Source organism: Trichoderma gamsii, assembly GCF_001481775.2.
Source record: "Trichoderma gamsii strain T6085 chromosome Unknown Scaffold_1.2, whole genome shotgun sequence".
Classification (NCBI taxonomy): domain Eukaryota; kingdom Fungi; phylum Ascomycota; class Sordariomycetes; order Hypocreales; family Hypocreaceae; genus Trichoderma; species Trichoderma gamsii.
In genome coordinates this window covers 1,022,181-1,044,716 of record NW_020171338.1, presented here as the reverse complement: position 1 = coordinate 1,044,716, position 22,536 = coordinate 1,022,181, and the positions used below count along the sequence as shown (strand labels likewise).

General features: G+C 51.8%; 7 protein-coding genes across 7 annotated transcripts; 3 read left to right on the top strand and 4 right to left on the bottom strand.

The window, feature by feature from the left end:
* Nucleotides 1-1,915: 1,915 nt before the first annotated feature.
* TGAM01_v200306 (hypothetical protein) lies at nucleotides 1,916-3,930 on the top strand (the record flags this gene model as incomplete). Its single annotated transcript, XM_018803210.1, has 2 exons — nucleotides 1,916-2,677; nucleotides 2,746-3,930. The coding sequence occupies 2 exons, from the start codon at nucleotides 1,916-1,918 to the stop codon at nucleotides 3,928-3,930; spliced, it is 1,947 nt and encodes a 648-aa protein (XP_018663616.1).
* A 623-nt stretch (nucleotides 3,931-4,553) lies between these two features.
* Nucleotides 4,554-7,772, bottom strand: TGAM01_v200307 (hypothetical protein; the record flags this gene model as incomplete). Its single annotated transcript, XM_018803211.1, has 1 exon — nucleotides 4,554-7,772. One exon carries the CDS (start codon nucleotides 7,770-7,772, stop codon nucleotides 4,554-4,556), a length of 3,219 nt encoding a protein of 1,072 aa, XP_018663617.1.
* Nucleotides 7,773-11,374: 3,602 nt separating this feature from the next.
* On the top strand, nucleotides 11,375-11,881 carry TGAM01_v200305 (hypothetical protein; the record flags this gene model as incomplete). Its single annotated transcript, XM_018803212.2, has 1 exon — nucleotides 11,375-11,881. One exon carries the CDS (start codon nucleotides 11,375-11,377, stop codon nucleotides 11,879-11,881), a length of 507 nt encoding a protein of 168 aa, XP_018663618.2.
* Nucleotides 11,882-12,977: 1,096 nt separating this feature from the next.
* TGAM01_v200304 (peroxidase) lies at nucleotides 12,978-13,712 on the bottom strand (the record flags this gene model as incomplete). Its single annotated transcript, XM_018803213.2, has 2 exons — nucleotides 12,978-13,305; nucleotides 13,378-13,712. 2 exons carry the CDS (start codon nucleotides 13,710-13,712, stop codon nucleotides 12,978-12,980), a joined length of 663 nt encoding a protein of 220 aa, XP_018663619.2.
* Nucleotides 13,713-16,021: 2,309 nt separating this feature from the next.
* Nucleotides 16,022-18,485, bottom strand: TGAM01_v200303 (NTE family protein; the record flags this gene model as incomplete). Its single annotated transcript, XM_018803214.1, has 2 exons — nucleotides 16,022-18,166; nucleotides 18,219-18,485. 2 exons carry the CDS (start codon nucleotides 18,483-18,485, stop codon nucleotides 16,022-16,024), a joined length of 2,412 nt encoding a protein of 803 aa, XP_018663620.1.
* Nucleotides 18,486-20,150: 1,665 nt separating this feature from the next.
* Nucleotides 20,151-20,669, top strand: TGAM01_v200302 (hypothetical protein; the record flags this gene model as incomplete). The annotated part of the gene is made up of 1 exon (XM_018803215.1): nucleotides 20,151-20,669. The coding sequence occupies one exon, from the start codon at nucleotides 20,151-20,153 to the stop codon at nucleotides 20,667-20,669; it is 519 nt and encodes a 172-aa protein (XP_018663621.1).
* Nucleotides 20,670-20,760: 91 nt separating this feature from the next.
* On the bottom strand, nucleotides 20,761-21,966 carry TGAM01_v200301 (hypothetical protein; the record flags this gene model as incomplete). Its single annotated transcript, XM_018803216.1, has 2 exons — nucleotides 20,761-21,311; nucleotides 21,372-21,966. 2 exons carry the CDS (start codon nucleotides 21,964-21,966, stop codon nucleotides 20,761-20,763), a joined length of 1,146 nt encoding a protein of 381 aa, XP_018663622.1.
* Nucleotides 21,967-22,536: the final 570 nt, after the last annotated feature.

Sequence of the window (22,536 nt, the reverse complement as noted above, 5' to 3'; positions counted from 1 at the left end):
CATCGTATTACCCTCCCTTTACCGCTGCATCTGCATTGGTCTATAAACATTACCTATAGCAAGCTGATAGTGGCATATATATATATATGGACACTGCCCACAAAATTCAGAGTTACATGCTCAATATCCCAGATTTGGCCTTGATGCCAAATTTTCATTAATATCATTTAATAGTCGAAATAAGTTCGGTTAAGCAGTGTTAGCTGGAAGCACAGGACAAAAGCTTCCGCAACACAGCGCAACCGACCACGCGACAACCCATTGCACGGCATAGAGTCCTAAAAACGCACTGTATCTAAGGAACAGTATGGGAATTCTCAACTTGCCAGATTTAAGAAGTCGTCGTTATTGCTGAATGTGGGCAGGGCCGCGTTGAGACCTGAACGTATATGCATGCAGATGCAGCTTCGCAACATGACAGGCCAGGAATCCCAGCCTTTTGCCAATACTACCCCCCCCCCCCTTGCTCGATCCACTGTGGACGAATCGAAACCCCGCACGCCCAGAAGCAAAGATGGAACAAAAAAAGGGACGAATGCTCCATCTTGGACTGAGCCTAGAGCCTAGCGGCACGGGCAGCGTCGATGAGCCGAGGCATCGCCTTCAAGAGTTGCCGCTAAGGACCAACACGAACCGGGAACGTGAAGCCGCAGTGACGATGTGGTTTCTTTTCCCCGCTGTGGTTTTTGGCTGTAAGGAGTAACTGATTCGCGGGGGATGCGAGTCGTCGCGGCGTCGGGTTTCGGTCGTTGCGAGACTCCGATTGTTGGGGTACTGCTACTGTATTGCGAAAGTTGAGTTGTGAGTTGGTTGCGGTGATTGCCGTGACGAGATGTTGAGGACGAGACGCTTGTGGAGTAAAATCAGAGTGAGGATATAGCGATTTATAAACGGTACAAGAGGCTGACGCGACTATTGTCTGTACGAGTTACTCATCACACTTAGACAGCACCACGCGCAATCAGCACTTACACAATCTCATCACTGCAAATTGAGACAAATGAAAAGCCATCAAAAACAGGGATCAAACCCGCCAAAAACAAAAGCTGAACCTCTCCTCGCAAGCCTAACCACGCTTTCTCCGCGGCCAAGTTCAGCCGCTCTCTAGCTTCTCTTCTCTCCACATTGCATCTACCTATTGCACTTTGGCGCGCACAGAGCTACAGGTACGCAGGCAATATGCATGACGCCGCAATTCCAGCACCTCCGCACAAAAGTAAAACATCAGTGGAGAAATTCTCATTAGTCTTGTATTCTTTTTTTTTCCTCTTTCTTTTCCTTCATTCTAGATATTTCGCATGCTATTTAATACATCCTAATCCTATTGTCTCTTTTCCTCTAGAATTGGCATCTATCTATCATCTAAGCGTAAATACATTCCCCTTCAGCTCAAGTAACGTGTAATTTCCTTTGTTGTGCGATTCCATGCGTGTGCCCCCTCAAGGTACCCCAATTCACAAACACATGTATACATACATACATACATCCACTTCAGCTCCGAGAAAAGCATTGAGTGCTGTTGGGCCAAAGCCCGCCTAAATGCCGAGGCTCCCTGTCGACGGTAATCCCTTTCTGGCAACGAGCAGTATGAGATCACATCCATGTTAGTGAATAAGGAACGGAAAAGGAAGACAAGACAAGGACCGCCTTCCTGTATGAGAGGAGAGCTGAGAGGGGAGGGGTGGAAATTCGCCCCGTGCGATTCAGGCAAGGGAGGAGAGTCGGGCCAACACTCACGATTCATCGCCTACTCATCTCAACTCACATTATTCTCACTTACATCTACATACAATTCCTCTACGCCAAAATGCCAGGTGAGTTCTTCATACCATGAGTATCCATACTTTTCACTTCAATATCTTCTCTATATACATACTCTGGTCAGATAATAAAGAAACAAACAACTAACATCCCCATGCCAGTCCCTCTCCCCATCGTCCTCCCCGCCGCAGCCGCCTCGCTGGCCTACCTCAACGCCAAATCCGGCTTCTGGTACGACTACGCCCTCATAAAGTCCTTCGTCAAGGCCTCCATCCGCATCCGCCGCGGCCTCAGGACCGACACAATCAACCTCTTCTACGCCCTGGAGAGCCATGCCCAGAGCGCCCGCTACGCCAACAAGGCGTTCCTCATCTTTGACGGCAGGACGCACTCTTATGCGCAGACGTACGACAAAGTCCTCCGCTACGGCCACTGGATCAAGACCAAGTTTGGCGTCAAGCCCAAGGATGTCGTGGCCATGGACTTTGAAAACTCGGATACCTTTGTGTTTGTGTGGTTTGCGCTGTGGTCTATTGGCGCGAAGCCGGCGTTTATCAATTACAATTTGACGGGGAAGCACCTGGCGCATTGTATCGAGGCGGCGAGCACGAAGCTCTGTCTGATTGATCCGGCGGTGGCCGCAAATGTCGATGAGGAGAGCGTGAAGAGCCTGCCGAATGTCAACTTTGTCGTTTTCACGCCAGAGGCTGAAGCCGAGGCTGCATCTACAGCTCCCGTGAGGAGCCCAAACGTGGATAGGACCGACGATGCCATGTCCAACATGGCAATGCTCATCTACACCTCTGGCACCACGGGTCTGCCCAAGGCGGCGGTCGTATCATGGGCGAAATGCATCTATGGGGGGAGCATAGTCGAGACGCTCCTAAATCGTGGCGGCGGCGACATCATGTACACGGTAAAGATCCACCCCATCCACGTCTAATCAGTTAAGTCAGTTGCCGTACTCACATGTAATCATTTCAGTGTATGCCCCTATACCACTCCTCCGCCGCCATCCTCTCCCTCTGCTCAACCCTCGTCGCCGGCTCAACGCAAGCCCTTGGCCGCAAATTCTCAACAAAGACCTTCTGGGACGACTGCCGCGCCTCAAAGGCCACCGCGATCCAGTACGTCGGCGAGACGCTGCGCTACCTGCTCGCCGCGCCTCCGCAGATTGACCCCGTCACCGGCGAGAACCTCGACCGCAAGCACAACGTGCGCCTCGCCTTTGGCAACGGCCTGCGCCCGGACGTCTGGGACCGCGTCAAGGACCGCTTCGGCATCGAGACCGTCGCCGAGTTCTACGCCGCCACCGAGTCGCCCGGCTCCGCGTGGAACGTCAGCAGCAACGACCTGGGCCGCGGCGCCATCGGCCGCTCTGGCTGGCTGCACTCGCTCATCACCAACAGCGCCGCGGCCCTCGTCGAGGTCGACCACGACACTGACGCTCCCTGGCGCGACCCCGTGACGAACCTGTGCCGCCGCGTCAAGCCCGGCGAGCCCGGCGAGATGCTGTACCGCCTGCCGCCCGAGGACGTCCAGGAGCGCTTCCAGGGCTACTTCAACAACCCGGTCGCCTCCAACTCCAAGATCCTGCGCGACGTCTTCGCCCCCGGCGACGCCTGGTTCCGGTCCGGCGACATCCTGCGCCGCGACCCCAGCGGCTTCACCTTCTTCAGCGACCGCATCGGCGACACCTTCCGCTGGAAGTCCGAGAACGTCTCCACCGCCGAGGTCAGCCAGGCCGTCGGGCTCCACCCGGCGGTGCGCGAGGCCAACGTCTACGGCGTGCAGCTGCCGCATCACGACGGCCGCGCGGGATGCGCCGCCATCTGCTTTGACACGCCCGTGCCGGACGAGACGACGCTGCGGAGTCTGGCCGATCATGTTAAGGCGTCGTTGCCGCGATATGCTCGCCCCTTGTTCCTCCGACTTGTCAGGGAGGTGGGCGTGGGGAGCCAGACGACGGGGACGAACAAGCAGCAGAAGACTAGCTTGCGGGCTGCCGGGGTGAAGCCAAAGTTGAAGACGGCAACTGAGACCGAGGACGGCAGCGATGCCAGCAAGGAAGAGGAGGTTGCTGACATATACTGGCTCAAAGGTAATACGTACGTGCCCTTTAGGGAAAAGGAGTGGAGGGAGCTCGAAGGCGGAAGAGTCAAGTTGTAGCCAGTTTCTGTCGATGAATGAAGCGATGAAGACGATGATATCTACGGCGACTATTACATATGTTAGTCCTTGCAACTGCTACTCAGCACAGCGCGTTCTCATACCTTGGTGGCTTTGAGTCCATGTAACAAACTTGATTCAAACATCTATTACATAGATAGTCAGTATATACTACAAAATCAGTCTGTACTCAGTACACATGCGTCCACCGCTATAATATGCAAACCAGAAAACGAAGCATGCAATGCAATATGCAACATGTAAAATGCAAAGGCTCAAGAAAGGATTTGAAAAAATGCGCAAGTTTCCCCATTAGTTTGGCTCCAGGCAACGCTGCATCAAATCGTGGCCGTTCATCAGCCAATGCATTTCAACATGGCCCGCCGATGCTTCGTAAACCTCATGTGTATATACCTGGAACATCTTCCGAATCTTGACAAAAGAAAAGAAACCAAACATTTCCTCCATCACAAAAGAGATATCTACATAAATGACAAAATCGCTCATTATATAAACATCAGAGTTTTCCCAGCTGCTCCTCTTTACTTTCTCCTCTCTTGTTTTCTCTTGTTTTCTGTTTTTCCCATTTCAATTCTGTACAATGGAGGCCATCATCACGCCTCTCATGGGCCTGCAATTCCCAATCCCACTCGCTGGCCACCGGTTTGGCCTCCATAGTTTGCAGCGATTCCACTCGCTCCCATGCCTGCCGCGCCACCAGTTCCCGTGCCGGTCCTCTCTCTCATTCTCCGGCCTTCCATCAGACCTCGAAGGCCTCGCTTTTGCAGGCCAATGACACTGCTAAGCTCTCCATTCCAGATGACGCCGTCACGGTCATTATCGCCAACCTCAGATCCCCATTCAGATCCACTCGTGCTTGTTGCACCAGACATCTCTCCGCTGGAGGCATAAGACGTGTTGAGAGTTGAGTTAAGACTCAGGCTGCCCGTGCGTGAATTCAGGTCCGAGCCGAAAGAAGAGTCGTTGGTGGTGGTAGCACTGAGGGAGAAGTCAGATGTAGACACCGGAGATCCGACGGGATCAAGACTGCCAACGAAAAAGTTGGGATTAAGGGATCCATCGATGCCGCGGCCACCACCAGCAGCCATGGCCGTTGCGTTGAACACCGCCGCGGCATTCCTGCTATCGAGAAGGGCATGTAGACGCTCGACGACGGCTTCCAAAAGCCCGTCGACTCTATATGGTCGCGCTATTTGTAAGAGTGAGCAGAGAATCTGTGGCGTGCACAGTGAAGAGGCGGGTGAAGGTAGAGAGCTGGTGTACAAAAAGTGCAGCAGGGCTTGAATGGTCAAGTACGTGTGAGGTAGGTAAAGGCATCGAGGCCTTGAGCTGGGCATCAGACTGCGTGGTGTTGGCGCTACGTTAACGGCCGCGGCCGCTTCATCTCCGTTGCTGTGCGCTGCGCCGCCTCCTCCGTGATGGATAGGTCCAGAGAGACCAGATGGTCCCGAGACAGATCCGCCGACAGACCCTACCAGCGTTGCCGAGTCGTCGAAATTCCTATTATTCGGCGTAATGGTCAAGGCCGATGCTCGCAGTGGATTACTGGATAGACCAGATCGCAATGTCACAGCATCACTTCCGTCCTGCGTAGCTGTGCCTTCTCGAAGGAGCTGGACAAAGTATGGGCCCCATCTGCGGGCAACAATTCGAGAGTTGACTGGTATTCGCTCCCCGCCGATGCACAGGATGTCCATGTCGGACAGCTCCCGAAACGCCAGTATCTTCTCTCCCAGGTCTTCGCTTGCGCGAGAGTGGAACCGGCCGCCAGCAGTAGCACCAGCTTTGCGCGCAAGGCTTAGGTTCATCCCAGAGTACGGGCTGCTAGCCGAGACGAATCCTGACATGGGGTCCACCTTGCGCGGGTTATCGAAGAAGCCAAATGCCTCAAGCTCTACCATGCAGACGTTGGAAAAGTTGATACGACGATGGTTGTAGTCGTCGACTAAGCTTCTCTTCCTGTTGCCCAGAATGACAAATGTATTACGTCGATTCCACAAAACACCTCTGTTCCAGCTGCCTTGGCTGAAAACGCTGCCTCCGGCGTCGATCCGACTCCAAGTGAGAGATCGAAGATCCAGGGCCCAGAGCGCATATTCCTGCTTCGATGACGTGAGGTATGTACCGCTGACCACAAAATGAGTATCAATGACACCACCATTGGGGAAGCGAAGGCCAGGCGGAGAATAAGTTCCCGACATGGCCCTTTCGGTCAAAGTTCCATCGGGACCCCTGATCTGGAGCTCCAACTTGACATCTAAGAAGTTATAATTGGAGTAAATAAGCATTGATGATCCCGGTTCTTGACCGGCAGTGCTCTCGGTACGCTGCTGGCCGTTCTGGGCGTTCATTCCAATCCTTGCGCTTACTGCCGGGGGCAAAGACGCGGCGACACTCCTATAGGCGCCGCAGCTCTTGCCCAAAGGCTGGTTCGTCGTCCACTTGAGGCTTCGGAGATTGAATACGCTGATTTGTTCGATGTAGTGGTTCGCGCCATCCTGTCCACCGACAACAATCAACTGAGCGCCTCCAGATCCGTCAATGTTGATGCCAATACGGCCTTCGTTGGGGTTGCCGTTGGATGGGTTGTGCTGGAGAGCGGAAAGAGGGGCGGCTTTTGAGGAAAATGTAGCTGATGAAGAGAGAATGGTCGCACAGTGGGCATAACGTCCTTGGGGGGGATCTTGTGCCGGCACATAAGACCATGTTTTTGTCGGGGCGTCATAGATGTGAATGTCGGACATGACGGTAACTTCGGGCTGTTGCTGGTCCGCTCCCATGGGCTGATTTGGCGCGGGAGACATGCCACCATAGCAAACCATCTTGGTGCCGCCAAGAGGGCACATGGAATGAAAGTATCGCGGAGGTGGAACATCACCAGATACTTCGAGTCTCGTCCAATGCCGGCGTATGAGGTCCAGCTCGTAGAGGTCAGAGGTGAGAGGCGCTGGACGGTTTCGAGTGAGGATCCTGCCGCCAAACACATACAGGCTATCGCCCAGAATCGTTGTCGTAGCTCCTACAAGCGGCGGGGGCTCCTGTCCAGTAGTCCTATGTACGTTGCACATCAAGCCCGATAGATGCGCTGAAGACCCTTGCGAAGGGCCGCCCACTGGAGTAGCAGCAGATGGGGTTTGCGCTTGAGGCTGCCCAATAGCGGGCGACATGCCTGCTGATACAGAACCATTGCTCCGTGGAGTCAATCCTTCCCTGTGTCCGTCTCTGTATTCATCACCACCACCACCACCGCCATATCTCGCCGAGCTCAGTGTAGCCATATTGTCTTGAGCATACGAATTCTCCTGTCCAGAGGCACCATACATCTGGTGGCCAGCGGCCGAGTTATTCGGATCCATAACGTCTAATCGATTATCCAATCGGGACTCCAAAAAGCGACTTTGGGGCGTATCTACGGGGGTAGAGCTTTTGGAAACGGCCCCAAAGGTAGCGGGTGTAGTCGTTGGGGCGACGACGGGCGTGGGATTTGTTTGAGCCGGCGTCTCTGGCAATGGTTTCTCGAGGCTGTGTTGTAGACTCAGCTGTCTCGCATGCTGCTGCTGAACCCTGGATATGGATGATGCTCTGGATTGGGACGAAGATCCTCCGTGGGACGCCGAGGTCGCGTGGCCCTGCGCAGCCTGGGTAGAAGGTTTTCGAGCGAGTCTACTGGAATTGTGTACAGGCCCTCGATGTGCGCCGTTGGTATTGCTGTTGTAATGATCGGTATGCGCACGGGGATCATTGGCCCCAGAATCGGAGTAAGTATAAAGGCTATTCGGCGGAGGGCTCTGTAAACCAGTCAGTGGTCCATATTCGGCCATGGCGTCGACCAATGCGTCGAGAGGCGCAAAAGAAAGGAAGAAAACGGTGGTTGAGCGCCGTCCGCAGGATCACGAGCGCAGGTGGAGGGAGGTGTATTAGGGGGGAGGCGAAAAAGAAGGAATCAAGAAAGGAAAGATGAAAGATGACAATGACAGTCCCCTTCCGGCAAGCTTGTCAGATGGGATCAGCCCGTTCCTGGCCAAAGCAAGTATGGGGGAAACTGGTATGTAATATGACCACTTCCGCCGGACAGCAGGGGGGGGGATCTCTTCTGACCGCACCGTGGTCGAGATTGCAAGACGTTCTCGCCACAGCACCCTCTGCTCGTTCAATCTCGTGCTTGCAGCAAGCAGCCGGGAAGATCTTCAGGAGCCCCGGGGCAGCGGTGATCCGGCAGCCGAGGAATCTCGAGCGGCTGAGCGGCAGGGCAGAGGAGCGAGATGCAACACGACACAGGGGCTTCGCCTCGACGAGCGAGAAAAGAGCGCGGTGGCCACCATGGCATGAAATGAGGCCTCAGCTGGCGGCCGAGGCGAGAGTCGCAGACGGGACGGGCACGAGGGCTGGGAGAGAGGGCATGACGTACCATTCAAAGGCGGCGGCCGGAACTGTCTGAAAGGGCCAACGTCGCACTCGTTGTTCGCTCTGGAGATGTGCGCTGCCCGTTTGGCTCGCGCGATGGAGCTGACGATGTGGGCACAGAGGGAGTTCGAGCAACAAAAAAAAAAGTCTCCAGCAAGACAGGCGCACAGACGCGAAGAAGGGGGGGGCGCTGTTAGTGGACTTGGAAGACCCTACAGGCACCTACAATGGCTCAATGGCGGAATAGCACGCTGGAGCCGGCGCTACAGCTGGAGGTGACAGTGACAGGCGGGCTCTGATAGGCTGTTTCGAGCAGACAATTGGGGCGACAGGATCGGTGGCGGGAGAGTTTTGGCGTATTGAAGCAGCAGAAAAGAGATGAAGTTGACGTTGACGTTGGAGCTAGACAGAGAATAGCACGACTCGATTCGAGGTACAGAAAGAGGAAAAGCAAGACAAAGAAACAAGTACCACAACGGCGGCCATCGGTACATGTACTCTACTACTCCAGCTGGAGAAGCATCCGGCGCTTCCTGAAGAGTGGGCGCTACTCCAAGTCTCTTATCCTCGCGATAAGCCGCTACCTGTCGTGCAGCAGCCGCAGCGCCCAGACCCTCGTCGCGACCTATCTATAGGTACAGGGTCCCTGCTGCACCATGCACGCACGGCGCCAAACTGCTCGCCGTATTCGCAGAGCCTGCACGTAATTATGGATATGAGGCCAGCTGATGATGTAAAGCAGCATTTGGGGCAGCTTGGCAGCATAGGGCAAACAAAGACTCGCTGTTGGCTGCTGCCAATGCAGGCGACGTCAGGGGCCCTGCAGGGGAAGCGTGGTGGTTCCAAAAATGAGGAGAAGGCGAGGGTTGAGGCTGTACATGCACGTATATGCAAACCGTCCGGTATTGATCCTGGGCGAACAAACAAGGAAACCGTGTCGTTTTTCTTTTTCTTTTTGTGTTCAAACTCTGTCTTGTTTTTGTCACTGACTTCATGTGCTAGCACTATTCCGTTGACTGAATCCCGTCACCTGAAGCAGCTCTGTGCGGCTCATTGTCGCTGGGACATATCGCAGCGCATACACATACAAGTAGAATTTCTCGCGTGGGAACCCCACAGGGCCACACTGATCTTCGTCCTCAGGTCCATCTATTGATTGGAACCTTGAGTCGAACAGGCTTCTAGATTGTCCGCTAAGCTTCTTACCAGTTAGACGCTGATGCTAGCACCGGGTCCAGCCATTGCTCCCCCTCACCGTAGACCAACACAATCTTACGATTATGAGATGGAGTGCAGCAATAAGAGTGTAGCTGGTGGAATTGGCCTCCTTTTGCTGCGACTCAATCTCAATAGGGGTTATGATCCGGGCTATGGAGCACCAGACCTTTCTGTATCTGTAAGTGTGCATGCGTGTATGTAAGTGCTACTACTGGTACTATATCAGCAGCAACTTGACAAGCGCGGAGGCAGAGAGTGGACACAGCTCGGCAGCAAAAAAAGAGAGGGGGCTGGTCAACCATCTTTACCTTCTTCTCTCTTTCTCGTTGAGCAGGCATCACGTTTTGATTCTCGGTTGTCCAAGCTGTTTGTTGGGCTGAGATGGCCCCGTCTGCGTGGATACTGGCACCAAGCATGCCCCCAGTACTGCGGTCACTGGGGCCGCAGGGGCCACGCTCTTCTTTGCAGAGATAAAGAAAAGAAACTCGGGGCTTGGCAAATGCGTCAATAATCTGAATTGATGGCAATGAGCACGAGGACAGGAGCGAGGAAGTCGTGCCATCGGCTCGCTGCCGTCTCGGCTCCACACTCTCTTACTCCTTGTTGTCTAGAAGCCTCGGGTCTTGTCCGTCATTCATGCTACATGCACATTCTTGCCGTCTTCTCAACGGGCTTTTTGCCGAGAATCCTTCCAGACTCATTCTGGCGCACCGCTGCCGGACAATGGATGGTCCAGGGTTCTTTGTCACTTTTCCAGCCGGGCATATTAGCACGTGGAATGGAATGGAGATGCTTCCAGGCTAAACCACTTTGACTCGTCATGAAACAATCGGCCCCGTTTAGAGCATGGCAATGGCAGACGTCAGTGCTCGAATAGATGAAAACCCCTGACTGCCTTCGGGATTGCCTGATTACGTGATTTCCGACGTTTGCGTTTTTTCCTCATAAGCCTTTTTCCAGAAGGAGTCGCCGCTGCATTGAGTGGATGGAAATTGGCTTGCGCTGAGCATTATCTCGTGGGAAATGACATGGATAGAGTACTTGCACATTTGCATTCCGTCTGCGAGGACGCTTAAGGAGGCTTGAAATAGAGCCCGCTTGCAAGCATCAGCATAAAGACTATTTTTGACAGCCGGTATTTGCGTATTTTGTTACGTATCGCTGATGCATCTGTTGTCGATCATGATGCCACTTTGAAGCATCTAAACTAGATAGTACGATACTATCCTCGAGCCGCAATTCCAACTGACTTTGCTCCTTTGTCTCCTTTTCACCGAATTTTGCGCAAGATTTTCTTTCCATCTCAAGGCTTAGGTCTCTCTGCACTGCCATGATTCGTATCGGTCGTGTTGCTCTCGGTTGCTTCGCAGCCCTGGAACATACTTATACCTGCAAGTGTCTCTACCACAAACCGTAGCTTAGTGAGTTATCTTTTCGGTTCGACTTACAAGTATATACTGAAGGATCGAAGACAACTGTTTATCACCGCATTAAGCTCACTCAATTGAATGCTTATATAACCGGAAGCTGTAATTAGCCAACATTTGAAGTGTAATTTAATGAGGCTCCAAGAGCTTCAAAAAGCTGTAGGGTAAGACGGGACACTTGCGGATGCAATTCCGTCTGCCGAAACTTTAACGCGTAATGCAGTCATAGTGACTGCGAGCAGCTACCCCTCTTCACCTTGCAGTATCAAATCGTTACAACTACAATTGAGATAAAATACGAGAAGTTGACGTGGATTTAACATCAGCCTGGATAGGCGCAGCTCTATCTTCCACCCCCCGGCCTTATCCACTAAATGTCTAAAATAAGATATCCCGAAGACACCAGCTCCAGCCCCTCGATGGATACGCCAAGCGAGACCACTATCCAAGACACTTGGGATGGCCGCAACTATTCCGTGCCCTGGCCCGGCGGCGTCTATCGAATCTTCGAAAAGGGCACCGACAACGTAATCGCCCTCAAATCCCGAAGTCTCTGCTTGCGCGACGTAGCAGAAAGCCACAACGGGTATGATCTCTGGCTTTGCGTCGAAGCACACGGCTACTTTGGATTCTTCAACCCCAAGTCGGGCACATATCTAGGCCACAACGGTAAACGAGACGAGATATATGCATCTGCCGTGAAATTCAAGGCCTGGGAATGTTTCACGCCGAGAAGCCATCCTGATGGCGGATACCAGCTGCTGACGCCATACTATGAGAGCACGTTGAAGGTGGTGTCTGTTGCTGATGACGGCCGTAGCCTCGTTAGAAGGCCTCATGGGACGACCTTGTGGGAATTTGAGAAAGTGTCAAATCACTGAAGCGCTCGAGATTTGCGCATTTTTCTGTCCCTCGCTCATATATATGCATTGGCTCGCAAGTTTCACTGAGCTAGCCTGCTATTTTGGAATTTTATAAATAAAATCTGTCCATTACACTCATCAACACTCTCACTAACACTGCACCCAAGTATTCCATAATTCTATGGACGTGATGCACACTTCACGAAGTGAGCTTGAACAAGCCTTGGATAATTAAAAAATCTAGGCAATATTGAGCTTACACATTAATCGGCCTGGTATCACAATAATGCAAAAGTGACAGCGATATCAAACAAGTTTGAGAAAGCTGCTTCGAATCTTTTGTCTTCATGATTTACCAGCGCCATTCTCAAATTTTGAGAGTCTATAGCAGCAGCCTCGCTTTTCACCATTTAACACCTGCATGCTTGCCTTCGATGACTTGATGGTATAATAACAAGGCGACTGCGTAGTTAAAATGGGTTGGGAATGTGTGGGCAACAAACGGCACCTATTTCTGAGGCCCCGCACTGTACTACGGGGGACTTCAAATCACATGCAGCCAAATTCAAGGCCTACCCTCGTTTGTGCACACATTCCCCATATGCTCGGGAGACCAATAATAGCGATTTCACAGCATTTTGGCGCTCCCCTAAAGCCTTGCCCTGTAAATTCCTGCAGCACGATGAGATTTGACAAGGAGACCAGCCAGAGCACTTTCACAGCATTTTGAAGCTCCCTCGAGGCCATTTCACAGCATTTTTAAGCTTCCCTAACGTTTTGTGCCATCGGCCACCGTAAACTCGGGCATTTTCTAGACTTCACTGCAAAGAAAGTGGATTATGGAAAAAGAAAATGTTTATAAAGTTTGGTGGTATCTCTTCATTATCCAATAACACGGCCATTTGCCCAGCGCTCAGATCAAAATATCCAAACTCCCCTCGCGGGTTGTGATGAAAGATTCATGTCATCTTTGACTTTTGCGTGGCACATGCCAGCCCTGTCCAAAAAGCGCCATGCTATTTTACTTTCTGGCAAAGCTTGCTATTCCCCCCTCTTAGCGTTTTTTATAGTATTTTTTTTTTTAGATTTTTATTTGCTTCTATAGCCTTCTCGTCTATGAGACCTCAGGCAGGGCAGTCATGCGCAGGTAAGGCTTGATGGTCTTGAAGTTGGGGAACAGCTTCCTGGCCTCATCGTCCTTGATGACGGGGGCGACGATGACGTCCTGGCCGGGCTGCCAGTCAATGGGGGTGGTGACGCGGTACTTGTCGCCGGTCTGGAGGGAGTCGATGATGCGGAGGACCTCGGCGGCGTTGCGGCCGGTGGAGGCAGGGTAGGAGAGGATGGTGCGGATCTTCTTCTTGGGGTCGATGAAGAAGACAGAGCGGATGGTGAAGGCAGTGCCCTTTTCGTCGACGTTGGTGGCGTCCTGGTGGTCGATCCTGTAGATGTTTCGTTAATATCGGAAGCTCCCTCTTTTCCACATATATAGCTACATGGATACTGAGACTTACATATCGTAGAGCAGGGAAACCTGACGAGACTTGTCACCAATGATGGGGAAAGTGACATGACCGCCAGTGACCTCCTTGATGTCGGAGATCCAGGTGTGGTGGGAGTCGACGGTGTTGGCAGAGAGACCAATCAGCTTGACGCCGCGCTTGGTGAAGTCGGGCTGCAGCTTGGCGAAAGCGCCCAGCTCGGTGGTGCAGACGGGAGTGAAGTCCTCGGGGTGGGAGAAGAAGACGACCCAGTTGTCGCCAATGAACTCGTGGAAGTCAATGGGACCCTGAGTGGTGTCGGCCTTGAAGTTGGGGGCTTCAGAGCCCAGACGGAGGACGGCAGCCATTGTAATGGGTAGTGTGTTTTGTAAAAGCTTGTGGTGTTTAGGAGAAGAGCAGTTCAAGAGAGAGAGAGGAGGAAAAAAAGAGAGTTTCTCGACGAGCTACTTTATATATCTCGCACTCCATCGACAAAACGTAATCGAGGGGTCCATCAACGCAACCCAAATCACCCAACTTCTCTCCAGCCGCCCCTCCCCCTCCATCTCATCATTCATTCCTATCTCATTTAGCTACTGCCCCTCCTTTTTTTCCCTTCTTAACACACACATGTTCTTAAGAAAGCACACATACCTATTGAGCAATGCCTGTTTGCTTACGGAGCTAAACATGATGAGCTGGAGGGGCGGAACCCCTCATCCAGCCATTTCCTCCCCAACCCAGCATCCAAGTTAAGCCATCTATAGCAGTGAACCCCACGATCCGCGCCAAGTGCCTGGTCTAAGGTGGTCCTCAAAGCGGCAAGGCGCCACGATTGCGTGCTGAGCTCGTCGCCTCATTGGCCGGCTGTGCGCATTTTGCAATTCGAGTCTCTCTGACGCAATGGGGCGCTTTGCGACTAGCTCCCGTGGGGTCGTTCTTTTTCTTTCTGCTTCTGTTTGTTTATGCGATAGCTGCAAGCTCTTTGGAGCAGAAATGAACAGGCATGCAGCTTACGGGTGGTCGGCGATGGGGCCACCGCCGCCGATGGGCCGGGAGGAGGGGCAATGAGAATTCGGCGGTTGCATGAGGCAAATAGCCACAGAACAGAGCAAGGTCCAATAAAGCATTCTAACTTGGCGCTTCCAAAGTAAGCCTTTATTTAGTAGAATATAGACATAGTCGTACACTTGATTAGGTGGACTCATTGAGACTAATGGTTCTGGAACCTTTGGGGCCAAGTCAGGCTCATTTCTCTCAACGTGTTGCTTTAGTTGCTTACCCCATGCTATTCATTGAGAATCAGTCGCAGGTTGTCGGTAATCCAAGTAATAACCACTCGGATCTGGAATCATTGAAATCATGATCCACTTGTCGTCTCACTCAGGAAAGAGTAGGCGAGCTGCGCAGAGTCATTTGGCTTGTAGATTTGTGGGAATGAGCAGTTTTCCGTTGATGCCACGCTGGCCATGATATGCTGCCAGAGTCATTCATTCATTTTTTCCCCTTAGACTATATCATTCTTGTGTTGTCTGCCTAGGAAATATTCTGTGCAAAACGTAGATAGCATATGTAATCGAAAGAGAATTTGTACAACACAGAACATCAGCCTTACCCACGCCTTGGCTTCCAACGTTTACCATTGTCAATAAACTGCCGCAGGCTAACTCGTCTTGCTCGTCTAAATCACCCCATACCAATCCCATCTCACGAGTCTAAAATGGCCACTCAGCCGCCGCGCGCGCATGTTAGTCTGGCGTATGATTAATACACGCTCACCCGAGATCCTAGACCCAAGGGCGAGCACCGACAGCCCGATATCCGCTCTTGAACCACTTTACGACACAAAAGTATAAACGCAACACAAACAAGCTCACTTAATACCCGGTGGTGAGCAGAAATGAAATCGTGCAAAAAGGAAACAGCATGAATGATCATGTGTTGAAAAGTCAAAAAGATCGACCACGCCAGGAGTCGAACCTGGAATCTCTAGAGAAGGTGTGTAAACCGAAATTTCAGTGAACCGAAATCTAGCGCCTTAGCCATTAGGCCACGCGGCCCGGGGATGTTATTGACTTGGATCATCCTTTTAGTAGTAATAAACGCAATAGCCATCCATTTTCGCCGAGGATATAAACGCCAGAAACTTTCTACGAGGCAAGCAGGCGATACGGTCGTTCCTTCCATCATCGCAGGTGCCCAGGAGCTAGCGCTGTGTCAATTGCCTATTCTGGTAATGTGCCCATTAAGGTAAGCGGCAAAGAAGATTGAATAGCTGACTGATGTTATTGTTGTTGATTCATCCATCCTCTGACTATTTAGAAACGCATTTCTCCTCTAGCTAATACGATCCCCCTTCTCTTGTGCCTGATGCTCACGCCGAAAAGTAATACTGCCACCCCTTGCCCTGAATTCAGTAGCTTGATTTCCAGTTATCCTCTATACCATTGATGGGCTGTCCAAGAAAGAAAAAACACTATTGACAAAGTCGCTTATAAACAAAAGGAGAAAAATAAAAGAAAACAGGGCTTTCCGGCGGTAAACAAAGTATGCGATAACGCCATTCTATGCTTGTATTCCGTGCAGCCTTGGTATGTCAAACACCAATGCCGTCCTTCCCCTCCCGTCACCCGGTGGGGTATATGATCGTCACATTAGAGACCTCCAACAACTTGGCCTACAGGACCAAATGCGCCGTAATCAGCCGGTTTGGCAACTTGGCAACTCCTTCGATGAATGCGGGCTGATTATCATCTGGATCACTTTCTTCCGTCACTAGCTCCACCTCTGTGTCGCTTGTGTGGTTTGGTTCGCTCGTCTCCATTTCATCGACTGGAGATATCACAGTGCCTAGCAACGGTACTGCGAGGTCATCCCTGCTAGCATCAAATGGTATCGGCCCTCTTGGTTTGAGATGGATGATATTTGCGGATTCAGCAGTATCTAGTTCCCCGTTCACGCTGCGTGGAGGGGTTAGGGGCCTGGAAAAGCTGAATATTGGGTTTGGCTGGGAGCGAGATTGAGCGGCAGCGAGCTGAGGCACATGCGTTTGGCTCATACTTGATCTTTTCATCTGCGGCTTGCGAAGAGGATTAGGAGCTAAGAGTCCTCGGCCTCTCGAGGTAATTTCAAGGCGCTCTTCCTCAGCTGTATCCGAGTCCGTGATGTCGCTCTCCAGAGCCAGACCGGCTCCTGGCAACATACGAAGACTGCCACCGGAACGTCGCCGCTGACGCTTCTGGCCATGGCTAGCAACCGGTAGTCCAAGATTTGGCTGATCGAATGCCTGGTCATGCTTATGCTGCCGCAGGCTACCCATGTATGAAACAAGACTTCTCAGATTGCTCTGGCTCTCTGAAAAGACGACTCTTGTCCGAAGTCGGTGCACTGCCCGATCCAGTGCTAGCTCTATGGCACAGCTGTCACGTATCCTGGAAAGCTTTGGCCAAGTTGCTCTTTCACCAGCAAGACAACATTTTAACATGAAATCAACGGAGGGGTTGCTAAGAAGCACTGGAAGGTTGTCGAGCGACATGTCGGGCAGAATGTTGATATTGCCAGAGTACTTTTGACTGAGAACGCTTCGAAATTTTGTCATCATATTTGGGAAAAAGCCCATTTCAGCCATGAACTGTAACCGATGGAGGGCCTCGTCTCTGGCCAGCGACGTGCACGTATATAGCCAGTCCATCTCATCGCCAGTGCTTGCGCCAGTGCTGGCACTCTTGATGATATGTTTGTTTTCGGGTGACAGGTGATCATCTTTGGAGAGAAACGGAGTGACGTGAGGGTTCACTTGAGATACGATGAAGTGATTGACGTTGAACATTTCCGCGAGGCGTGTCATGGGAAGATCATTGTCCACCGAGCCATCAATAAACCTTTGTGGCGTTGGATTCCATTGACGATGCTCGCCTGTTATAGGGTCTTTAACGAGCAATGGCGACGCATTGAAGATGAGAGGCACCGAGCAAGATGCTGCCACGGCAGACCAGACCATGACATTGGGCGAAGTGACGTAGTTGAGCAGCCGCGGCAGCTCGTATACAGATGCGCTGGAGACACAGATGTTGAGGATGCGGCGTGTGCGATTGTACGCCTCTTGAAACGTAATGTCACCCATCATTCCCCTCATGACTCTCCTAAGGTGGGCAATATCTGACCAACAGCCTTCCGTCAATAAGCGGCGAAAGTGGTCCAGGAGGCCATCTTGGTTATCTTGGGCTTCGAATACCGCCAAGTCTCCATATGGGAACTCTTTGATTAGCTGTGGAAGCTCTTCGTCCGTTCTCGTACACATGACGGCACAGACGATGCTTCCAGCGCTGGCGCCAGATATAATCCTGGGAAGCAGTTGGTTTTCAAATAAAGATTTGAGGACACCGACGTGCGCCATGCCAAACGTCCCGCCCCCAGATAATAACAGGGCACTTCGCCCAAAGCTCTGGCGCGCAAGTAACATGCCCTCCAGCAGATCCTTGTGTGCGATGCCCTGGTCCGTCGCATTGTGGACAATAGCAGCATCTATAGTTTCGATTGTCGATTCAACGTAGCGCTCGATCAGCGTCTTTGTGCCAAGGTAGGAATGCCGGTATAGATCGACGTTGCCCATCCCGCCGAGATCGCGTGACAAGGAGGTTCGGATGAGGTGCATCATGGTGCGGATATCGTGGCTCTCTCGGGCCTCGTCGAGCGCTTGAAGCCGCTCGTCAATGAGCTTGGGGTTATAGTCCCCGCTATCTGGATCCTGTTTCCAATCATCGTTGCCTTCGAGAGCGTCGAGTTCCTGCGCCGTAGCTTGCCATTGTTTCAATGTTTCGGCCTGTCTCGTCAGTTCTAATCTGGCCACGCCAAGGGGATCAATAGGCACGTACACTCTTCATGCGCAGGTAGAGTATGCTTTTTCTTTCCTCGACCAGCCTCGCTTGCTCTCTCTCCTCATTACTCATACCATCTTTCCAAGATCGTAGGAGGTTGGCCGCCCCCTTGACCGTCTTGGTGACGGTTCTCAGGAGCGTCCGGTCCACATACGGCAGAGGCTGAGAGGACGACGAGCTCTTTGGTCGCTTGGGTGATTGCGGAGAGTTGCTGCTGCTGTGTATCGGGCGTATCGGAGATGTACCGAGAAGCAGATCGGCCATGACAAGGCTATCCTGCGTTTACAAGGGCATCCAGCAAGCGAGGAGGACGTTCAGGTCGACAATAGGAGGGTTCGGCGCGGCTTCAGTCCCATTCCAGGCTGCTTTGGCAGGTGCAAGAACACAGTAAGAGAGATTATCAAGTAGATAGGTGTTATAGAGCGATGCGATCCAGGAAGATATATTGGCGACAGGAGAATGGAGACGGGGAAGCAGGAAGTCTGTCGTGGAATTTGTTGGATCTGGGGAAGCGATGCCGGGCTGAGGATGCAGCACCACACTTGGTGGGAGCATCTGACCGCTCTGCCACACCCGCTGATGGCATCTGCGTGGGGACCGTTATAGTGGCATGGAGTCAGCTTGACATTGGCGGCCGCCGTCTGGTACTGCCGGAGCGGTACTGGTACCAGCCGGTAGTTGGTCACAGTGCGCTAAAATACGCCCAAGTGTTCTGTGGAGTTGCCCCAACCGAACCAGCCTGAGGTACTGTGTACTTTCGTCTGATAGCAATCGCCATTACGCCACGTACCATGCATCGCTGCTGCAGGCCACCCACATCTCCCGCAGCGCGTCCACGTGCTGTAAGGCCGCTGTGCTGTTGCCCGCAGCACGCTGACTCTGGGGGTTTGCAGATGCTGGCGATCGATATGTCAACCTTCACATGCCAGAGCATCAGTTAATAGCCGCACTCTCTTGGGACTCTCTGCAGCGTTCTGTAGCGATTGGGCACAAGCACATGCTCCGGCGGTACCCTGGCGGCTCTGGTCGGGTACTGATCGGGCTGCCACTGGCATCCGCAGCCCGGAGTCGCGGTACTCCAGAATCTGGTGCCCCAGGTCCCCAGACTGTACTCTGCCGGCCTAGAGGCGGTAAAGCCTAGCTCTATCTAGATGGCCAGATTCCAATAAAGCTCTAGAAAGGGCGGCCTGGCACCGCGGGTTCCGAAACGTGCTGCATGACGTAGCGAGCGCGCGAATTGTCTGCTGATGTTACGTTCATGTTGTCTTACCCTGACGGCAGAAGCTGAGCGGCTGGGCTCTTCATTGCTCGAATCCTCGCTTCGTTAAGCTAAAGAATTGTTGATGCGATAGTAGCTAATAAGAAGGCATTTGGAACAGCATCGACATGTCACGCTGACGTCTTTTGTGTTATGCCGTCTAGGGCTATTGATTCAGTGTTATTCCCGAAGAGGCACACCACGTGGGGAAAAGCGATCTAGCGAACGCTACGCAGGTACCTGTGTACTTGCAAAGCTCGTGCTACGACATATGGCCGTGGAACAGAGGACTGTTTATCATCTGTTTGTAGGACAAATGAACTGGTTAAATGAGTCAACAGATACGAAGCGATAGGCCTATTTGCTTTTGCAATCCCCAAAGTCTGCCATATTTGGCAGCATTATTCAAATAAGCTGTCATATGGTGTGACGTGTGTAAGCCGCCTGTGACTCATGTGCGCATGTGGGAATGACTGGAATTTGATTGCAGCAGAGTAGTGAAACGACATCTGGATCAAACATTACTATTAAAAGTAGAAGATTCGCATATTTGGATATCGCATGTAAAAACCATAGTTTTCATTAGGCAAGCGCATTCCTTTGATCTTGAAAACGGCGGATTTAAAAGCGATTCCCATCGAAGCGAGACATACATAGTGAATCACGAAGTCATGGAACAAAATAGCACCACAGCTGAAGTGACACAATCACATGCTGTCCAACAGCAGAGCCCATCTTTATCACAAGGCAGCGACCCTGCTGTTGATAATGTGCCACGGCAAAGCTCACCTTCATCACAAAGTAGCGACCCTGCTGCTGAGTCGGTTGAACAAGAAGTAGCGGATGAAAGCTACATTGAAGGCCGGTTAGATATTGACGAGAAACGAAAGAGATTCGACGAGACATCCTGCACAGTCGAAGAGAAAGAACTGTCTGATCTGTTCAAGAAGGGATTGCTCGCGGATGGAAGCACCGGCCCCTTAAAGGGGGATTTCACATTGCACGATCTTCCCCAGCTAATCGGCGACGAGGCATGTAGCGTTCAGTGGAAAACTTCAAAGCCAAAGCCAAAGCAGAAGGCGTCGGGAAGCTCCAGGAAGAATGCCCAGGAAACAGGATTAACTGATGATGAACTGGCCAGCATTTTGCAAGCTTGTCCAGGCTTGGAGGACTCCATCACCAAATCCTAGATATTTCTTGGTAATCGGGAGAAGAAGCTTCAGATGATTAAGCTGATTCAATTTCAAGTCTCACTTATCGCTTCATTACTATACATCAGTTTCATTTCTGCTCCCAGCCAACAAGAACTTTTGCTAGCTGCTCGTGGCGAACCAAGGCCGTCTCGAACGTCGGTTGTCCTTCCGCCACACCATCCGCAAACTTTTCATACAGAAGACCGACGCTTCTTCCTACGACTGGAAGCTCTTCCTGCCAGCTCTGCCAGCTCCATTCAATCTTCTGAACCTGGTCTGTGGCAAAGTCATGGATCTCGATGGTCACGGGAGCATCATAGGAGTTGGCGTGCAAGGAAGATCCGCCAAATGCCTGAAGTCGAATCTCGCCCTTCTCGCCGTTAATTGTCCACGAAAGAGGGGGCTCGCCAAGGAAGGGCTGTCCTCGACGGAAGCGGAAGAGCACACTGGCTCCCTCGATGGCGATTTGAGAGGCGGCAAGATTGCCGTCGATGATGACGAGATCAGGGACGTTTGACTTAACTATCTCGACGACTTCCTTAGTTGAAGGATTGCGGAGGAGGACGTTGGGGCGCTGGAGCTGGAGCCGTGACTGGAGGTCTTGGACGTCTCCAAGGACATGTTGGACTTGGTCAAACACTGCTAGATGTTAGACAAGAGAACAAAGCTAATGATAAATCCGTGTCGCTGTAAACTTACAATGTCCAACGCCAATCGTCACGATATTGCCACCAATAGCCAGATCAGTGAAATACTTTAGCCCGGGCAGCAAGGCCTCCCGATCAACGGATCCGCCATTGGCCCTAATCTCACTGCTGAGAACCTTTCCAACCTTGCCTTGTTGAAGCAGCTCACGGAGCTTGACAATAGGAGGCGCTTGGCGCCCCTGATTACCAACCAGCGTCCGACTACCGCTGGCTTTGGCTGCTTCCGCAAGTTCTTTTGCAAGAGGCGCGCTGTGGGCTAGCGGCCATTCCACATACACGTCCTTTCCGGCTTTGACGCTGGGCAGAGCAGTAGAGTGGTGTACATCGACGCGGATGCTTACAACGACTAGGTCAATGTCTTTGTCGTTTGCGACGTCTTGAGGGTTACCATAGGCCTTTGTCTCGGGAGGTAGCTTGAACACCTCAATGGCGCGCTTTGCAGCCTCGACGCTGCTGTTGCAGAGGGCTACGATTTGATATCTTTCTCGGCCGCGTGCAGATAGCAGATAAGGAAGATGAGCAGAGCTTGCCCAAGATGTAGTTGCGGACCCTGAAAGGCCGATGATGGCAGTGCGAATAGGTGCCATAATGACGGATAACGTTATGTAACTTGTTGTTCTGTATTGCTATTTCTGAACTGATTTCTAAGAAGGTTCAGTTTACTTATAGTCACATATATATACTCTTCTCAAGTTCTCGCTAACTGCAACTCAATACTCCTTGGCTATTGCGTGTTGAAGCAGGATATCATGCAATAGGGTGGAGGGTGTACGTGATTTCTAAGCGAGCAATTTATAATATTAGTGGCTGCGAACGACAATAGAGTTTCTGGTTGGTTGGTTGAAGATGGCGGGGCGAAGTTGCAAGCTGTCGGAAATAGATGATCCTCCTTGCCGTATACTAGAGTAATGGCTTTTCATTCTTTCCGCGAGGCTCGTTCTTTCCGATGCTGTTATCGAACATGTGCTGCTTTTGTTATCTGTCAAGGATGCTCTTCTGCGTTATCGAACTAGTAGCTCTACCCTATGTTTGTTTGGATTGTGTAAGAATAGATGTGCCCAATTATTGAGATCTAGAACAATAAAGTCAGATAAAATCAGGGGTACAATTTCCAACTGTTTAATTTCGGTTCCAAACTGTTTATTACTAATGTTGGC